General features: G+C 41.4%; 1 protein-coding gene across 1 annotated transcript in view; it reads left to right on the top strand.

Moving 5' to 3' along the window:
• Nucleotides 1–20475, top strand: part of galnt18a (UDP-N-acetyl-alpha-D-galactosamine:polypeptide N-acetylgalactosaminyltransferase 18a) — a 280427-nt gene that overhangs the window by 256246 nt on the left and 3706 nt on the right. Inside the window, exon 10 of the mRNA XM_060928436.1 lies at nucleotides 10065–10229. Within this exon, the coding sequence (XP_060784419.1) occupies nucleotides 10065–10229 (165 nt within the window). The remainder of the gene's footprint in view (nucleotides 1–10064; nucleotides 10230–20475) is intronic.

The raw sequence follows: 20475 nt of genomic DNA, 5'->3' as shown, positions 1-20475 counted from the left end.
AAATAAGTATTTGGTCAATAACAAAAGTTCATCTCAATACTTTGTTGTATACCCTTTGTTGGCAATGACAGAGGTCAAACGTTTTCTGTAAGTCTTCACAAGGTTTTCACACACTGTTGCTGGTATTTTGGCCCATTCCTCCATGCAGATCTCCTCTAGAGCAGTGATGTTTTGGGGCTGTCGCTGGGCAACACGGACTTTCAACTCCCTCCAAAGATTTTCTATGGGGTTGAGATCTGGAGACTGGCTAGGCCACTCCAGGACCTTGAAATGCTTCTTACGAAGCCACTCCTTCGTTGCCTGGGCGGTGTGTTTGGGATCATTGTCATGCTGAAAGACCCAGCCGCGTTTCATCTTCAATGCCCTTGCTGATGGAAGGAGGTTTTCACTCAAAATCTCACGATACATGGCCCCATTCATTCTTTCCTTTACACGGATCAGTCGTCCTGGTCCCTTTGCAGAAAAACAGCCCCAAAGCATGATGTTTCCACCCCCAGGCTTCACAGTAGGTATGGTGTTCTTTGGATGCAACTCAGCATTCTTTCTCCTCCAAACACGACAAGTTGAGATTTTACCAAAAACTTCTATTTTGGTTTCATCTGACCATATGACATTCTCCCAATCCTCTTCTGGATCATCCAAATGCTTTCTAGCAAACTTCAGACGGGCCTGGACATGTACTGGCTTAAGCAGGGGGATACATCTGGCACTGCAGGATTTGCGTCCCTGGCGGCGTAGTGTGTTACTGATGGTAGCCTTTGTTACTTTGGTCCCAGCTCTCTGCAGGTCATTCACTAGGTCCCCCCGTGTGGTTCTGGGATTTTTGCTCACCGTTCTTGTGATCATTTTGACCCCACGGGGTGAGATCTTGCGTGGAGCCCCAGATCGAGGGAGATTATCAGTGGTCTTGTATGTCTTCCATTTTCTAATAATTGCTCCCACAGTTGATTTCTTCACACCAAACTGCTTACCTATTGCAGATTCAGTCTTCCCAGCCTGGTGCAGGTCTACAATTTTGTTTCTGGTGTCCTTTGACAGCTCTTTGGTCTTGGCCATAGTGGAGTTTGGAGTGTGACTGTTTGAGGCTGTGGACAGGTGTCTTTTATACTGATAATGAGTTCAAACAGTTGCCATTAATACAGGTAACGAGTGGAGAACAGAGGAGCCTCTTAAAGAAGAAGTTACAGGTCTGTGAGAGCAAGAAATCTTGCTTGTTTGTAGGTGACCAAATACTTATTTTACCGAGGAATTTACCAATGAGAATCAGCACCTCCAAGTCCGAGGCCATGGTTCTCGACCGGAAAAGGGTGGCTTGCCCTCTCCAGGTTGGTGGAGAAGTCCTGCCTCAAGTGGAAGAGTTTAAGTATCTCGGGATCTTGTTCACAAGTAAGGGAAGGATGGAGCATGAGATCGACAGGCGGATCGGTGCAGCCTCCACAGTGATGTGGTCGCTTTACCGGTCCGTCGTGGTGAAGAAGGAGCTGAGCCAAAAGGTGAAGTTCTCAATTTACCGGTCGATCTACGTTCCGACTCTCACCTAAGGTCATGAGCTTTGGGTAATGACCGAAAGAACAAGATCGCGGATACAAGCGGCCGAAATGAGTTTCCTTCGCAGGGTGGCTGGGCACTCCCTTAGAGATAGGGTGAGAAGCACAGTCATTCGGGAGGAGCTCGGAGTAGAGCCGCTGCTCCTCCACATCGAGAGGAATCAGCTGAGGTGGCTCGGGCATCTTTTTTGGATGCCTCCTGGATGCCTCCCTGGGGAGGTGTTCCAGGCATGTCCCCCCAGGAGGAGGCCCCGGGGAAGACCCAGGACACGCTGGAGGGACTATGTCTCTCGGCTGGCCTGGGAACGCCTCGGTGTTCTTCCCGAGGAGCTGGCTGAGGTGTCTGGGGAAAGGGAAGTTTGGGCTTCCATGCTCAGACTGCTGCCTCCGCAACCCGGCCCCGGATAAAGCGGAAGAAGACGAGACGAGAATTTACCAATTAATTCATTAAAAATCCTACAATGTGATTTCCTGGATTCTTTTCCCCCATTCTGTCTCTCATAGTTGAAGTGTACCTATGATGAAAATTACAGGCCTCTCTCATCTCTTTAAGTGGGAGAACTTGCACAATTGGTGGCTGACTAAATACTTTTTTGCCCCACTGTGTGTGTGTGTATATATATATATATATATATATATATATATATATATATATACACACACACACACAGCGGGGAAAATAAGTATTGAATTAGTCAATATTTTTCTCAGTAAATATATTTCTGATGGGGCTACTGACATAAAATTATCACCAGATGTCGGTTACGACCCAAATAATTCACACATGCAAAGAAATCGAAACATATATGTCCATAAATTAAGTGTAATAAAGTGGAATAACAGGGAATAAGTTTTGAATACACTTACTGAAATTGATTTAATATTTAGTAGAAAAGCCTTTGTTGGTAATGACGGCTTCAAGACGCCTCCTGTATGGAGAAACTAGTCACATGCATTGCTCAGGTGTGATTTTGGCCCGTTCTTCCACACAAACTGTCTTCAAATCTTGAGGTTCCAGGGGCCTCTTCTATAAACTCTGATCTTCAGTTCTTTCCATAGATTTTCAATTGGATTCAAGTCGGGTGATTGACTGGGCCGTTCTAGCAACTTTATTTTCTTTCTCTGAAACTGATTGAGAGTTTCCTTGGCTGTGTCTTTGGGATCATTGTCTTGCTGAAATGTCCACCATCGTTTCATCTTCAGCATCCTGGTAGATGGCAGCAGATTCTTATCTAAAATGTCTCGGTACATTTCTCCGTTCATCCTTCCTTCAATGATATGAATTCTGCCAGTACCATATGCTGAAAAACAGCCCCAACACCATGATGTTCCCACCTCCAAATGTCACTGTTGGTATGATGTTTTTGGGGTGATGTGCAGTGCCATTTCTCCTCCAAACATGGTGGACATCCAAAGAGTTCAATTTTGATCTCATCTGACCAGACTATATTCTCACAGTATTTCATAGGCTTGTTCAAATGTTGTGCAGCAAACTTTAAACGAGCTTCAACATGCTTTTTCTTCAGCAATGGAGTCTTGCATGGTGATCATGCATAGAGGCCATGGCGGTTGAGTGCATTACTTATTGTGTTCTTTGAGACAACTGGACCTGCTAATTCCAGGTCTTTCTGAAGCTCTCCGCGAGTGCTCCTTGGCTCATGGACAACTCTTCTGATTATTCTTTTGACTCCTCTGTCAGAAATTTTGCGAGGAGCACCTGGTCATGGCCGATTTAGGGTGAAATGATGTTCTTTCCATTTCCAGATTACGGCCCCAGTGGTGCTCACTGGAACATTCAGAAGTTTAGAAATATGTCTGTAACCAATGCCATCAGTATGTTGGGCAACCATAAGGTTGTGAAGGTCTTGAGAGAGCTCTTTGCTTTTACCCATCATGAGATGCTTCTTGTGTGACACCTTGGTAACGAGAAACCTTTTATAGGCCATCAGTTAGGACTAAACCAGCTGATATTAATTTGCACTGATGGGGGCAGGACTGCTTTCTAAATACTGACAGATTTCAGCTGGTTTCTTGGCTTTCCCTGCCTTTTTGCACCTCCTTTGCTTCATGTGCTCAATACTTATTCCCTGTCATTCCACTTTATTACACTTAATTTATGAACATGTATGTTTTGATTTCTTTGTATGTGTGAATTACTTGGGTTGTTACCAACATCTGGTGAAAATTTCATGTCAATAGCCCCATCAGAAATATATTTACTGAGAAAAATGTTGACGTGTTCAATATTTATTTTCCCCACTCTGTGTGTGTGTGTGTGTGTGTGTGTGTGTGTATGATGGCGTATTAGCACCATTGGAGGTAAAAAAATAATAATAATAATAATAATAAATTTACAGAGCTGGAAGAGGGGGTAATATTCCGAGAAATTTTAAAATTTCTGAGATTAAATTTGTAAATTTATGAGAAAAACTTGGAAAAATTGTGTTTTTTTTTAAACCACATTGATCCAGTCTTGCAAGATAAAACAATGTCATGACATCACAGACATGACAAACAAGAGTTACAGGAAATGCAGTCTTTCCTCCTCTATCACACACTATAAAAGAATAAAGCACTGAGATTTTCCACTACGTTTCTCAGAGTGCACTGCAGCCGGGAAGCTGGCAGTTGTTGTTTTTTTTTCTTGCAAATTTATGACTTTAATTTTGGAGTTTTTTCTTAGAAAAACTACTAACCCTTCCCCCAGCTTCATAATTATTTTTTGTGGCCCTATTAAGCTGTTGTATACTTTTCATTCATTTATAATTATCTTACCAACCTACTCTTAATTGTCTGAATTTGATCAAACTAAAAAGCTTTCAGAAATCATGATGTAGTAGAATATATTATACAGACATGAGTGTTTTACTAGGAAATACACCACTCGTGTTTTTTCCTCTGAGCTCCATCTGGGACGTGGAGAACCAAAACCGTGAAATAAATCTCTATCTGTCACTCGTGAGGAAATCAATGATAAATTTGTTTTGATAAATTTGGGTACTTTTTGTTTGTGTCAGTTTAATAAAAAGAAAAATTTTCAATTTTTCAATTATTCAAGCCAACACACGTTGGCTTGAAGATATGAAGTTTATCTTCTCACATTGAAAAACTCACATTTTTCATAGGAAATACATTGCGGATCTGAGTGACATATTTAAATAATATCGGCTGGTGTTGAGTGGTCTATCAGATATATTCCATTCAGCTAGCATGATATTGAATGAGTTGAAGACGAGTAGCTGAATGGAATATATCTGATAGACCATGAAAAAAGACAGACAATATTATTATTATTATTATTATTATTATTATACATACACATTTGATGGAACAATTATAGATTTTACAAAAAGTTAAGAACAGGGGGGTAACTTGGCAATATTGAATGCTGATTCTGATCGAATGTATTTCAGTGTTCTGTCAATCCAATGTACTGTACAAAATCAAAGTTCTAACAATAAAATGGTCCAAGTCCAAAAAGCCTAAACAGCCCAACTTATATACAAGCTATATCCAGGTTGACGGTTTGAGTTCACAGTTACTTTTGGTCGTAGTTACACTACCGTTCAAAAGTTTGGGGTCACCCAGACAATTTTGTGTTTTCCATGAAAAGTCACACTTTTATTTACCACCATAAGTTGTAAAATGAATAGAAAATATAGTCAAGACATTTTTCTGGCCATTTTGAGCATTTAATCGACCCCACAAATGCGATGCTCCAGAAACTCAATCTGCTCAAAGGAAGGTCAGTTTTATAGCTTCTCTAAAGAGCTCAACTGTTTTCAGCTGTGCTAACATGATTGTACAAGGGTTTTCTAATCATCCATTAGCCTTCTGAGGTAATGAGCAAACACATTGTACCATTAGAACACTGGAGTGAGAGTTGCTGGAAATGGGCCTCTATACACCTATGGAGATATTGCACCAAAAACCAGACATTTGCAGCTAGAATAGTCATTTAGCACATTAGCAATGTATAGAGTGGATTTCTGATTAGTTTAAAGTGATCTTCATTGAAAAGAACAGTGCTTTTCTTTCAAAAATAAGGACATTTCAAAGTGACCCCAAACTTTTGAACGGTAGTGTAATTGCTACATTGCAGTTGTTTAAAACAAAAGGGCTTTGCTGAGTGAAGTCCACGAGTGAAGTCCTCTTGTAAAAGTCTCCGTCACTTTTCCTCAAATCAAAGTAGAACTTTGGCAATATTTCCACTATTGCTCTCTTTTCCAGTTTTTCAATGTCTGTTGGTATGTTTTTCTCTTGTATATATGTGTGAAGAATATCCAGTGATGTTTTGGTAGCCTTTCGAGTGTTCAGCACGTCTGTCTCTTTCAAAATTCTCTCTAAACCTTCTGTTTTTAATGAAGCACACCTGGCGGCCATGTTTGTTTACAAATTGTCACAGTCGCTCGCTAGCGCAGAAGTTTTACGTCTCTGATGTGTCTCTTTTCCAGTTTTTCGATGTCTGTTGGTCTGTTTTTCTCTTGTAAATATGCGTGAAGAATATATAATGAAGTTTTGGTAGCCTTTTGGGTGTTCAGCGCATCTTTAGTTTCAGTTTTCAGTTTATTCATTTAGTGCTTAAACCGAGCACTGGATTAGCCTTGTCTTCTCTCTTTCCCGGCCAACAGAGAAATGGTGTTGCGCATACGTAGCAGAAAAGTTTTGTCATTGGATCTTCGCATGAGCTCTGATGTGTGGCATCATGTTGTCTGGACAACGTGCAATATTATAACAACATTGCATGCTCATTCTCCATTGGGGAGTGTGGCGTAATACATGGAGGATAAACGATATGATAACATTACTGTATGCTGTCAATAAACCCACTAGAAGGGAATAGAACACATGTTTTTATTCCATCTAAAAAGTGTCCTGTATGGATAATAATTCCCGATATTTCACTTCGATGATGTCACTCACAGTGTTTTCCCCGCTGACTAGAAGCGCGTTGTCAAAATGGTGAACTGGCTCAAAATTAAAATTCTTTTGATTAACTTGCGGGCGGCACGGTGGTGTAGTGGTTAGCACTGTCGCCTCAGCAAGAAGGTCTGGGTTCGAGCCCCGTGGCCGGTGAGGGCCTTTCTGTGCGGAGTTTGCATGTTCTCCCCGTGTCCGCATGGGTTTCCTCCGGGTGCTCTGGTTTCCCCCACAGTCCAAAGACATGCAGGTTAGGTTAACTGGTGACTCTAAATTGACCGTAGGTGTGAATGGTTGTCTGTGTCTATGTGTCAGCCCTGTGATGACCTGGCGACTTGTCCAGGGTGTACCCCGCCTTTCGCCCGTAGTCAGCTGGGATAGGCTCCAGCTTGCCTGCGACCCTGTAGAACAGGATAAAGCGGCTACAGATAATGAGATGATTAACTTGCATTTTGTTTGGGGGTTTTTGGTTTTTTTTTGTGGATGTGTCCATATAATATAAAGAACATTACACAGTGGTGCAAAGATATGAAGTTTATCTTCTCGTTTTGAAAATATTTTCACTCACTTGTGAAAAATATATACATTCACCACTTGAAGACAAATTTCGACCATGTAATACCTTCTCGCTCTCTCTCATGTTCATATTATATATATAAGAATGCATTAATATGCTGTAAACCTGTGATTTGCTGCTGCACTACTATCAGACTCCTCTGCTGCTGTTATTGAAAGTTAATACACCTTTTGACATCAGATTCGAGAATTCAGCAGAACAATTAGCACACAAAAAAGAGTTTTAAAGTGGAACCAAAGGCAATTTTTTATTATCAAAATTCTATTTCTCATTTTATTAAATATTGGAATGCATTTTTGATCACTATTTTGTCGCTGCTATAGCAAGTTATGAGTGTTTGAAATATGCTCTGTAATATATCAGTCCGTATGTCAAAGCAACGTCTGTAAACGAGATGCGTTGAGACCTGTGCGAGACATCGTAGGACGGAAGTAAAACGTACAGCAGAAATCAAAGTGACCAACATCTGCCAACGTGGTCAAAAGACGCGCGCGCCGTCATTTAAACTCGTTTTTGTGCAATATTTGCTTGGAAAACAGTTTTCAAAATGGCGGCACTGACACCTGGCTGACACTTCACGTTTCGAAGTCTTGCACAAGTCTCACGAAGATAGCGCGGATAAGCGACGCCTGCTGTGGACCAAATGAACTAAACTCAACATGGCTAAAAACCGAACAGGCCGATAAGTATAATATTTAATTGCAATTAGTTGCCAATACGAGTCGTGATATAAGGTTACTAAAACCAAAAACGTAATTGAATAACACGTTAATTAAGAAATAAAGCAAGTTTAAAAATGACTTCAGTTCCCATTTAAATAGTTTCCATCCTGGGCTTTGCTCGTGGCAACGTTCACACAGTTATTCCTTGTAAATCACCAATAACACATACACTAACCATGTGCCCTTTCTCAGGCGTTTCTGAGATACAGGATACTGTATTTTAACCTTAGCACAGTTTCTCTTGTTGCTTTGCCTCTGAATTACCTTTTCAACCTTCATGTCTGTGAAGTTGAAGTTTAAAATTGGAGCGTGAACTGAACTCTGAGTGTCTGCTTTTGGACACATTATAGTCAGAATACTTCTTTTAAAAACAGCATATTACTGTGAGAATGACGGAAAGTGCCTTTACCAGACACTGAGATCAATATCGACTCAGATCTGTCAAGCCAGGAAGCTCTCAGCAGGAGCTGTGCTGCATCTGAATATCGAAAGCAAGCCCTTAAAATATCTCCTGTATTTTTAGTAAGTAAGGAGAGATGACTTTGGTGTCTTTAATGCTTTTCAAAACCATCCTCATAAATATTGCATCAGAGGCAGTGTCTGTTTCAGCATTTCTCGCTTTTACAGTTATACTGATGTTAAGAGTTTATTTCAGTGCAGTCTATAGACACACGATGGTGAAACAACAGCATCATGGCCGGATTCTCACATGAAAGAAGACTCTCTGGTCAAATGAGACTAAAATTTATCTTTTTGGCCATCATGGGAAACGCCATGTGTGGCACAAACCCAACACCCTAAGAACACCATTCCCACAGTGAAGCATGGTGGTGGCAGCATTATATTGTGGGGATATTTTTCATCTGCAGGGACAGGAAAGCTGGTCAGGATTGAACACCATTCCAAGTCACATAATTAGTTGATTAAGCTCCACCTGTGTGCAATCAAAGTGTCACATGATCTGCCACATGATGTCTGTATATATAAATCGACCTGTTCTGGAAGGACCCTGACTCTGCAACACGACTAAGCAAGCAACATAAAAACCAAGAAGCCTCCAAACAGGTCAGAGACAAAGTTGTGGAGAAGTATAGATCAGGGTTGGGTTATAAAAAATACAAACCTGAAAAGAGGAGGCCGCCTGCCAAAACTCACAGACTGGGCAAGGAGGGCATTAATCAGAGATGCAACAAAGACACCAAAGATAGCACTGAAGGAGCTGCAAAGATCCACAGTGGAGATGGGAGTATCTGTCCATAGGACCACTTTAAGCTGTACACTCCACAGAGTGGGCGGGGCTTTATGGAAGAGTGGCCAGAAAAAAAGTCATTGCTCAAAGAAAACACATTTGGAGTTTGCCCAACAGCATGTGGCAGACTCCCCGAACACATGAAAGAAGATTCTCTGGTCAAATGAGACTAAAATAGATCTTTTTGGCCATCATGGGAAATGCCATGTGTGGCGCAAACCCAACACCCTGAGAACACCATCCCTACAGTGAAGCGTGGTGGTGGCAGCATCATGCTGTGGGGATGTTTTTCATCTGCAGGGAGAGGAAAGCTGGTCAGGACTGAACACCATTCCTACAGTGAAGCACATAAACTGCAGGACCGATTTATTTATTTATAGTTATTGGTATAGTTATCGTTATAGTTATAGGTATTGTGGGACTGGGCATTGATCTAAGCAACCTGGGAACATGTGAAGAATTAAAATATTTATTTTTCTTTCACAGCCAGAACAGGTATGTGTAAAACGTTCTTCAGGATTGTTCCAAAATGCCTAATTTTCCACTTAATTAAAGCATTTGCATCAATTCTGGGCTTCACAAGAGGACAACACATGCGTTACTGATCCTGATCCTGATCTGACACGTTCCATGTGCTGAATGATTTGGGTTTTTTTTCTCACGGAAATGAAATCATGCTCTAATACTAATTCCAGTAGCTGTTTTTTTTTATTATTATTATTATCATTGTGAGATTTTCTCAAAAAACGATCTACGCTGTGAATAATTAATGTATAAAACGTATAAAAGTCCAGACTACAAATCTCCGAAGCCACTGTATGTGTATCCTGTAAAGACAAGAACGAATTAAAAAAAAAATACTTGGCTGTCATTTTATAAATCGTAATCTGCCTTGCTTATAAGCTTCTTACTCTAATCCAGTCTTTATTAAAGCTTTTCTAGAAAATGTTTAAACATGGCTGGGTTATTTCTTGCTTTCTGCAACACACATCACTGTATAATATTTGTGTATGCACTGTATTTGTTCCTCTAAGCTGATTTCATTTCAGAACGTGTACTACACCAGCTCCAGGCAGTTGCGTGTCGGCGTCTTGAGCCCGACCATCGACGACAACGATAACAAGTGCCTGGTGGACGTGAACGGGCGTCCACGCCTGCTGGAGTGCAGCTACGCTGGAAACAAGCACATGAAGCTCTCCTGGCTCTTCACTCAGGTCTGATCATCACCCACAATCCATCAGTAATGCCGTATCGTGTGTAGGATATAACACAAACGAGTCTGTCGCCTAGCCAGAGCATTTACGATTTAGATTCCTTGCTATGACGAATAACAATGGTCAGATCGAACAGGAATAACGTTCTCTGGAAGTTCGAATCCCTCCTGACAATTCCACAACCGAGGGAGCAAAATTGGCCATGCTTTCTGTGTGGGAGGGGCATACGCTCTTTCCCTTGTCAATCACAGCATCTGTGAGCTCATGTATGTAGAAGAGGGTAAACAGCGCTTTCCTCCAACTGTTCTACTCGTGGTCTGGTCATACCAAAGACCATCAGGAAAATGGTGGCATCTGGTGAGGCAAGTAGGGAATCAAACTCTCGTGGTTACCAGAGGACCAACCCCCCGCTGTAACCCCCACTGTAACTATATAATACGCGAGAGGTTGTGGGCTACAGAAACAGACCAGTGGGAGACTGCATGGGACGACTAGGCGCTGATACAGGAAGGACTTTGACTTCGTTCCATGGCCTGAGCAACAGTTCATCAAGATGTCGTTGGTTAGCTCAGAGACCAAATTGACGGAAATGGCTCTACATGAAATTTAAAAAAAAAAAAATTAAATATATGTTTATCTCATCTCATTATCTCTAGCCGCTTTATCCTTCTACAGGGTCACAGGCAAGCTGGAGCCTATCCCAGCTGACTACGGGCGAAAGGCAGGGTACACCCTGGACAAGTCGCCAGGTCATCACAGGGCCGACACATAGACACAGACAACCATTCACACTCACATTCACACCTACGCTCAATTTAGAGTCACCAGTTAACCTAACCTGCATGTCTTTGGACTGTGGGGGAAACCGGAGCACCCGGAGGAAACCCACGCGGACACGGGGAGAACATGCAAACTCCACACAGAAAGGCCCTCGCCGGCCACGGGGCTCGAACCCGGACCTTCTTGCTGTGAGGCGGCAGCGCTAACCACTACACCACCGTGCCGCCCTATTATTATTATTATTATTATTATCATTATTATTAATAATCAGTGCTCAGACAGCACTGCTTCAGTCTCTCACTCTTCTTACTTATTAGCTCATCTGACCATAAGGCCGTTGCCATGGCGTGGTGTCCATCTGTCGTCCGTCTGTCATCCGTCGTCCACGGTTCAGTTAAATCATATCTTCTCCATCAGTTCTCCACGGATTTCCGTCCCCACTGTTTTGTTTGAAAGAACTCATCACTCCGCACAAAGCTTGGTCAGTGTTTTGCAAATTTTTTGCTAACATTAAAAATTAACGGATTTTCCAGGCCTCTCACTAGAATTGTATCTCTTCTCTGATTTCTCATCCAATTTCAGTTCTGATCGATGTTTTGTGTAGAGCTTCTCTCAGGGAACAAAACTTAGTCGTTTTGTTTGTTTGTTGATTTTCCTGTTGTAAACGATTTGTTTACAACTTCGTTTATTTTCAGTTAAATCGTATCTCCTGCCTCAGTTCGCAATGGATTTCAGGTCTGATTGTTTTATTTGAAAGAACTCGACCTTCTGAACAACACTCAGTCGTTGTATTGTCAGTTTATTTGCTGATGAAATGTTAATTAGGTCACCTTAACGAGTGTTGGGACTTCTCACTAGAATTGTACGGTATCTCCTCTCGCAGTTCTCATCTGATTTCAGTTCTGATCGATGTTTTGTGTAGACCTTCCCTCAGGGAACAAAACTTATGCCGCTTTTCCACTACCAACGCGGCTGAGCCGGGCTGAGCCGTGCCGTGCTGAGTCGGGCTGAGTCAGGCTGAGTCGAGCTGAGTGGGGCTGTTGGAGTTGCATTTCGACTACAACCGCGCTGAACCGTGCTGCCTGGAAGTGGGTGGACACATTGGGTGGAGTTAGCGAAAGTGGGTGGACGTCAGGTGATGTCGTTAAGCAGCGCAAACAGTGACATTAGTGACCTTTTAAGCGGTAGTCTCACGACCCGAATAGTAAACAATAAACATGGAGGACATGGAGTCGTTAGTGTTGCTGGTCTTGGTGCTGTGGCTTGTTGTCACCGACAACGCCAACAGATACTGGCAAGAGCGTATAGATGAGGCGAGGCGCATAAGGCTTCAGAAATTCTCGTAATTCGTAATTCTTCTTCTTCCGGGTTTACGGTGTTTACAGAGCCCAGCGTGCTCGCGGGGCGTGTGTGGGCATGTGAGGACACTCCTCCTCACCAATCAGTGCACAGGGGAGTGTCTGCTCACGCCCCTAGCCTCACTCAGCTCGCTTTGGCTCACTTCAGCCCTACTCCAGAACGGTGCAAGTTTTGGGTGCTAAGCAGGGCTGAAGCGAGCTGAGTCGTGCTGGTTTTTGGTAGTCGAAACGCGAGCCGTGTCGGGCTGAAGTGAGCTGAAGCGAGCTGAAGTGAGCTGAAAAAGGGTAGTGGAAAAGGGACATTAGTCGTTTTGTTCGCTTGTTGATTTTCCTGTTGTAAACAATTTGTTTACAACTTTGTTTATTTCCAGTTAAATCGTATCTCCTCCTTCAGTTCGCAATGGATTTCAGTTCTGATTGTTTTATTTGAAAGAACTCGACCTTCTGAACAACACTCGATCGTTGTATTGTCGAATTTTTGTGAAAAAAATTCGTAATCAGGCCAACTTAACACGTTTTCTTCTGACTAGAATTGTATCTCCTCTCTCATTTATCATGTGAACTCAGTTCTGATGGATGTTTTGGGTCGATCTTCTCTCGGGGAACAAAACGTAGTCCTTTGTTGAGGTCCCTGTTGTAAACAGTTTGTGGTGGAGGTTGGTCCTCTCTCTCTCACATCGTCACATTTCAGTTCTGTTTGATGTTTTGGTCGTCATGGTTGTTTTGCTGAGCTCCTATGTCCTTGACATTCTGATACTTGGCTCACATCTGAAAGGAAGAAAAGAATTGTTTCATTCTCCAGCATACACTCGTGTTTCGGTGGCAAAATTCTGCTTTTTATTCTCTCACTACCTGCTAGAATGTTCTTGATATCGCTGCTGGCACGTCAAACACAGCGAGGATGTGTTAGAGCCAAACAAAGAGCCAAGACTGAAGGAATAAGTTTGAAAGAAAAGCACTTTTTCTTTAATGAGTTGTTCCTCAGTGAATATGAGGAGATTTACGACACCGTCAGTTGCGTTGTAACTGAAATGAGACTGCGTGTATTTTTAGGATATTTGTTGACCTGTGTGCAATGTCACGGCCCACTTTAGCTGCGTACGGTACAGTCGAGTCACACACGCAGCTCCAAATCTTCTGCCTCCAGAGTTACATTGAAAACAAACAACCTCCTCATAGCCGGAGCTCCTGTACACCAAGCTTTCTTTTACCTGCATTCGTGATTAATCTGATTTAGAAAGGATTGAATCTATAAGGAGCACATCATTGGAGAATCATGTGAAACTTCTTTTGGATTATTTTGTTTCATATATACACAAACGGCACCAGGCATCAGTTCGGACGCTGTTAGGTCAGAGATTCACCGTCTCTTCCTCTTGCCCCAACCGGAGCGATCACCCTCTCGCAGATCGGTCCCTTCGTGTCACCCAGAGCTCTGGGGCGAATCGTGAAACAAGACAGGAACACAGAAATTAGTTTCACCGTCTTTATTCACAGCCTCGCCAAAAAGACAAAGACTACAGCAGAATTTATATGTGTGTGGTGTGTGTGTGTGTGTGGGTGGTGTGTGTATTGTTGATATCTGTAACTGGCTCAGTCTGTGAGCACTTATCAGCAGTTCTGCTCAATGTTGACTGAGAAAAGAATGCATGCTGGAGAGAGAGGCTGTAGTGATCATATTGCTACGGTCACTTAACTGATATTTCAGAACCTTCTGTATGTGAAACCTTGGCCCTAAGTGGGTTAAGTTATCTACATCAATAATAAGCAGAATGTTCTGATAGAATGTTCAGACAGATATCAAAGGCCATTTCTTACGCACAGCCTGTTCTTAAAGTGCCATTCCACCATTGGATGTATTTTTTGGCATAAAATACAATATATTTTATGACAACATGACTAGACAGAGAAATCTTTTAGCTTCAAAATGATATATCAAACATAATTTTTTGACAACGACAAGTATATTAATTTTGCAACCAAAGTCACCTCCCCTTTTAATTTCTGTGCGGTAGTGAAACGTGATGTCATCGGCAGGTTCCCCTTCTTGTGTACCATGTGTCGGTCTATTTTTAGACCAGGAAACCCCCAAAGTGAGAGAGTCATTTCTCCTCGTATATGGGGGCCAAAAAAATTGCGAAAAATTTTGAGTTAATCTTTCAGTTAGCTAGATTTATTGGTATTAGCTAGATTTATTGGTATTATTTTTATCGCGTTCTATCCGCCATTGCTGATAATATGTGCCACGTCACGTGGTACACAAGAAGGGGAACCTGCCGATGACATCACGCGAGGAAATTAAAAGGGTAGGTGACTTTGGTCGCAAAATTAATATACTTGTCGTTGTCAAAAATTATGTTTGATATATCATTTTGAAGCTAAAAGATTTCTCTGTCTAGTGATACCATTTATATATGTTGTCATAAAATATATTGTATTTTATGCCAAAGAATACATCCAATGGTGGAATGGCACTTTAAGATAGCACAGGGCAATGGAATGTTCCACATAAGATTAAACACAAAATATTTGCACATGTCAGTCTTGGTTAAACTGAGATCAAGAATAAATCCTTACAATTAAGAATAAATCCTTACAGACGCGCATTCAAATGCTAATTCAGAATGTTTTTTTCTTTAGTTTTATTAATTAAAAAGTCACTTCATGTCTTAAAGTAACGATGGATGTCGTTTCTCTTGATTTAGTTGTTCGGTTCTTGATATAATACAGTATATCAATTTTATTATTTGCATTGTTATTATTTACTATTTACAGTGTGATGATTTCAAACGCATTAAGAAGGCAAGAAACTCATCCACTAATTAACTTTTTTTAATTAACGAGGCACGCCTGGTAATTGAAAAGCATTCCAGGTGACTACCTCACAAAGCTGGTTAAGATAACGCCAATAGTGTGTGAAGAGTCATCAGGGAAGGGAAACGCTGGATACGCTGAAGAATCTAAAATATCAGACATACTTTTGTTTACCGCATAATTCAATATCTACTCACTGGACACTTTATTAGGAACACCCATGAGGCCCACCTGCTGTTTGATGCAGTTCTCTAATCAGCCAGTCCAATGCATCAAATCACGCAGATACAAATCCAGAGCTTCAGTTAATGTTCATAATGTTCAAAGAGCAGAACGGAAAAACTGTGATCTCAATTTTTGTGGACTTTCTTTCACTGTGGCGTGGGTGTTGGTTTGAGCCAGATGAGTATTTTTGGTTTGCATATTTCAGAAACTGCTGATCTCCTTCCTGGGGTTTTCACACACGACAGTCTTTGCACAGAATGGTGGAGAAAACAAAAAACATCGAGCGAGTGAGTGAGTGAGCGACAGTTCTGTGGGTGGAAACAAATGCCTTGTTGATAAGAGAGCTCAGAGGAAAATGGACAGATTGGTTCGAGCTTTTTTTGCCCAGGAAGGGTATAGTAACTCATATAATCACTCTTTATTCTATCCACATTCACTGGATATGAGCAATCACGCGCTCTGATTGGCCACTCTACTACTAGGATACCAGCTCATATAGGCTACCATGAGTAGAGAAAAACAAAATGGCGGAGCATGTTGCTGAACCAACCGAGGACGAAATAAAAACTACTCGAAAACAAAACCCCAAAAATTGTTATCAAGTATTTAAAAGAAACAGAAATAGCAAAAATAATATAGTTTGTTTGTTTTCTCCAGTATCTCCTGTTCAACACTCCAGCCCAGTTGATGGCGATAATGCACCTTTAAGTTGGTTTGCTAACCGCCAAAAAATTCTAAACAAGAAGAAAAACCCCAAAAAATACAAAAAAATAAAAAGCAACAAAATATGGAATAAAAGTATTTGATGGTAAGAACGTAGAGTAGAGTGGGGGGAAAAGCCCCGTGGGGTAATACGCCCCCAGCCTGTTTTACCCAAAATAACCACCAGATGGCGCAAAGTTACATTTCTATTGTTGCTATGGACTGGCTTGACAACAGGGATATACAAATATCCACTGTGAATCGCATATCAGCAATGCAGTGAAGAGAAATCAAATTTCATGGTAAGTGATATAATTTTCAGATATCAGTAAAACTGTATTTAGATAGCTGCTATTTCATCAGATATCACAGCTGTGTATGTGGTATGAGTAGACAAGTCAGTACATAAAAAAAAATACATTAGGTATAAAAAGTTGAATCACATTTTGAAAGTAAGACCCTTTTTTGTAAAAGTGTAGTCTGTGGGGTAAAAAGCCCCCTTAATGGTGGGGTAAATGGCCCCCAGGGGGCATCGTTTCCTTTTATCATAATTACTGTATTTCATACATTTCTGAGTAGCAGATACATAGTTTTTAATAACATCTCACTTACCTGGTTGAGTAAAGCAAGTAATTTGAACTTAATATTTAAAAAATATTAATATTAGCATTATTTATTGATGCACTTGTTCTTTGTTAATTCATGTTCAATCCACACAAAATTATATTGAAATTAAAATGCGAAATATAATAAAATAATGCATCTATTCATTAATTCAGGGATATTTTCTTGTTTCTTTCACATTATAGGCTTAAGTAAACACTTTTGCTATCCAAACAGCTTTTTTTGAGTGAGGGGGCCTATTGCCCCACCTCAGGGGGCCTTTTACCCCACTGGGGGGGGGTAAAAGGCCCCCTTGGCACAATCTTTGTTTTTGTTTAAAAAAAAATTAAGTATTAACTTTAGGCAAACTTTAGGTGGCATTATTGTTCATGTCACTGTTGTCAAAAACTATAATAAAAGTAAACACATGGTTCATTTCAACTTGGAGAAAAACTGAATTTTCCTTAAGGGGGGCTTTTTCCCCCACTCTACTCTATCTTTTTTTTATTTTTCAAGAATTATTATTATTATTATTATTATTATTATTATTATTGCATTTTTCACAAATTGCTCCTGTCATTTTGCAGGTTTGTTTACATTCTAAGCAGAAATTATTTTGTCTGACATTTCGGATAAAGTTTTTATTGATTGAATTTGCAAAAAAAATAAAAATGCTCCGTTTCTCAAAATCCAGTGTCTGTGGATAGAATAAAACAGTTATTCCACTCAATCTCATCATGCATGGATTATAGACGACTTGGTGCTACGCGCCTCATCAGCTATCAGCTCATGTACGACTCGATTTTGTGGAATAACTGTGAATTACAACTGTAGTGAGCAGAAAAGCATCTCAGAATCAGAAAAGCAACAGCAGAAAGAAGAACACATTGGGTTCCACTCTTGCAGCCAAGAACAGGGATCTTAGAATCAAGAACAAGTTCCTGTTAAAGTGGCCGGTGAATGGAGATATGTTGCAGATGCTATTTCATCGTTTTGATGTCTTCAGTGTCGTTCTAGAATGTAGAAAATGCAAAATACAGAAAAACCTATGAGTGAGTAGAGTAGGGGTGTACAAACTTTTGACTGGTACTGTATATCCTGCTGAATATCACCGAATCCCTTTTTTTTTTCAGCATCCATGAAAAGTGTGTTGTTTTGTTGTTGTTGTTTTGTCTAAACAAATTTACTTGAGTAAGAATGAAATGTACCACTGATAAACCTACCTTTATAAATAAAGTGTTATGTATTTAAAGAGTAACAGTAACACTGCGAATGTGAATGCAGCGCCTCTGTGATGGTGCGAGTGTGTGTGTGATGGTGCGAGTGTGTGTATGATGGTGTGAATCGCAATCCTTTGCAGTCCTCTGCAGCCATTATTTTTTATTCGAGAGGGTCATCAGCACTCTGTGCACGTTAAAGGCTATTATTTTCCTCTCGTCCAGTGCCTCATTAAACGCTGCTTTTCCCCGAGCCGCCTCATTATTTTACCGCTGCCTTCATAAATCTCAGTAAATGTCCAAACCCGGCCAGAGGTTTGTCAATTTTCCTTTTCGAGTCTCAAGCATGAATCCAGGACATTATATTACAATTCAAATATATTACAATTCTGGATTTTACCATGGACACATCTGTACACACCTGCTCTAATCTAATGCCCTTCCTGTTTCCGAGCAGATGTTACCTTGAGGGTGTTTTTCATCTTCATCTTGATGTGTTGAATGTTTGATGAGAATTTAAATAAATAAAATTTCAAATCCGCTTGTAAGCGAGGTCTCGTATGGCACGGGGCGTGAATATTTCAGGGACGTGTCTGTCTACAAACCATTCTTGAAAAATAGAAATTAATTGGAACTTCAAAAAAATCAATTATTTTCTTATTCGAGTAGGCTCATCTTGTAAACTAAATTTACAAATATTTCTGTGATGTATGATAGACTTGTGGAGCTAAAATATTCCCGATAGATTTTTTTTCTTTGTCTGTTTTATAGCAGCATCCACTGACACACGTTCCTGCTTTTTTATTTTTGTCCTGTCTTTGTGTTCATTACTTTATCGGACATCAAGGATAATGAAACCAGACAATGCGGTTATTAATTTTCCAGACACATCTATATTTAGGCAGTGCAATGCATTCAGATGATGGAGGGATGTCTTTTGTCGTTGGTCACCTTTAAATACACTTTTGTGTTCAGGGGAAAGCAAAAAGCGCTGAAGGCGCCAGAAGCGTATTGTTTTTGCTGTGCTCTTCCTCCTCCTTCTGCACTAAAACATCTCATCTCATCATCTGTAGCCACTTTATCCTGTTCTACAGGGTCGCAGGCAAGCTGGAGCCTATCCCAGCTGACTACGGGCGAAAGGCGGGGTTCACCCTGGACAAGTCGCCAGGTCATCACAGGGCTGACACATAGACACAGACAACCATTCACACTCACATTCACACCTACGCTCAATTTAGAGTCACCAGTTAACCTAACCTGCATGTCTTTGGACTGTGGGGGAAACCGGAGCACCCGGAGGAAACCCACGCGGACACGGGGAGAACATGCAAACTCCGCACAGAAAGGCCCTCGCCGGCCACGGGGCTCGAACCCAGAACCTTCTTGCTGTGAGGCGACAGCGCTAACCACTACACCACCGTGCCGCCCGCAATAAAGTATATCCTGTAGAAACATGAAACGTGTTCAGTTCTCCAGGAAAGTACTCAAGAAAGTGAGTCTGGATTTATCAGACTGCTGGTGGTGCTGTGATATTGATTTTTCTTTTCTGATCCTGATGCTGAAGCCTTGAGTATCGACTGATACCGATACCATCTGATATTATTTTTATACCCGCGCTCCGAAGGAGGGGCCGTATACTGGTTTACCTCTGTCCATCCGTATCTCCGTCTGTCCGAAACACCCTTTTTCTCAGCAACCACAAATCAGAACTGCTCGATATTTGGTACCAAACTTCAGCTTGGGGTTCTATACCATGTGTACCGTTTTCAGGTCTGTCCCACATCGACTTTCTGTTTACCGACTGAATGTGTTTATGAAACATATAGGGTGGACTTTGACGCTATTTCAAGAAGCAAAATGTTATTTCAAGATGACAGTTTTCCAGGATGCTGTTTGAAATCCCTGGGGAGAGACGCTGCTCTTTACTTACTTGTTTCAGGGTTCATTATTTGTTGAAGTCTCATCTCATCTCATCTCATTATCTGTAGCCGCTTTATCCTGTTCTACAGGGTCGCAGGCAAGCTGGAGCCTATCCCAGCTGACTACGGGCGAAAGGCGGGGTACACCCTGGACAAGTCGCCAGGTCATCACAGGGCTGACACATAGACACAGACAACCATTCACACTCACATTCACACCTACGCTCAATTTAGAGTCACCAGTTAACCTAACCTGCATGTCTTTGGACTGTGGGGGAAACCGGAGCACCCGGAGGAAACCCACGCAGACACGGGGAGAACATGCAAACTCCGCACAGAAAGGCCCTCGCCGGCCACGGGGCTCGAACCCAGGACCTTCTTGCTGTGAGGCGACAGCGCTAACCACTACACCACCGTGCCGCCCATTTGTTGAAGTCAACATTCATAATAAGTGTCCTATTCCTTCGATCGCTTGCATTCAGATCTAAGCGAGAGCAGGGGGTACGTAAGTGAGCAGTTACTCACAGTTGATCTTGTTTTCTTTAAAAAACATTAAGCACTTCACGGTTAAAGGTGCTGAGTGCAAAGTCATCTGAAACTTTCAATTTTTTTTTTTGTGCATGGTATT

This window comes from Neoarius graeffei, chromosome 8 (assembly GCF_027579695.1).
Source record: "Neoarius graeffei isolate fNeoGra1 chromosome 8, fNeoGra1.pri, whole genome shotgun sequence".
NCBI classification, from domain to species: Eukaryota; Metazoa; Chordata; class Actinopteri; order Siluriformes; family Ariidae; genus Neoarius; species Neoarius graeffei.
The sequence above is the reverse complement of the archived record's forward strand: the minus strand, read 5'-3'. Positions and strand labels throughout refer to the sequence as shown.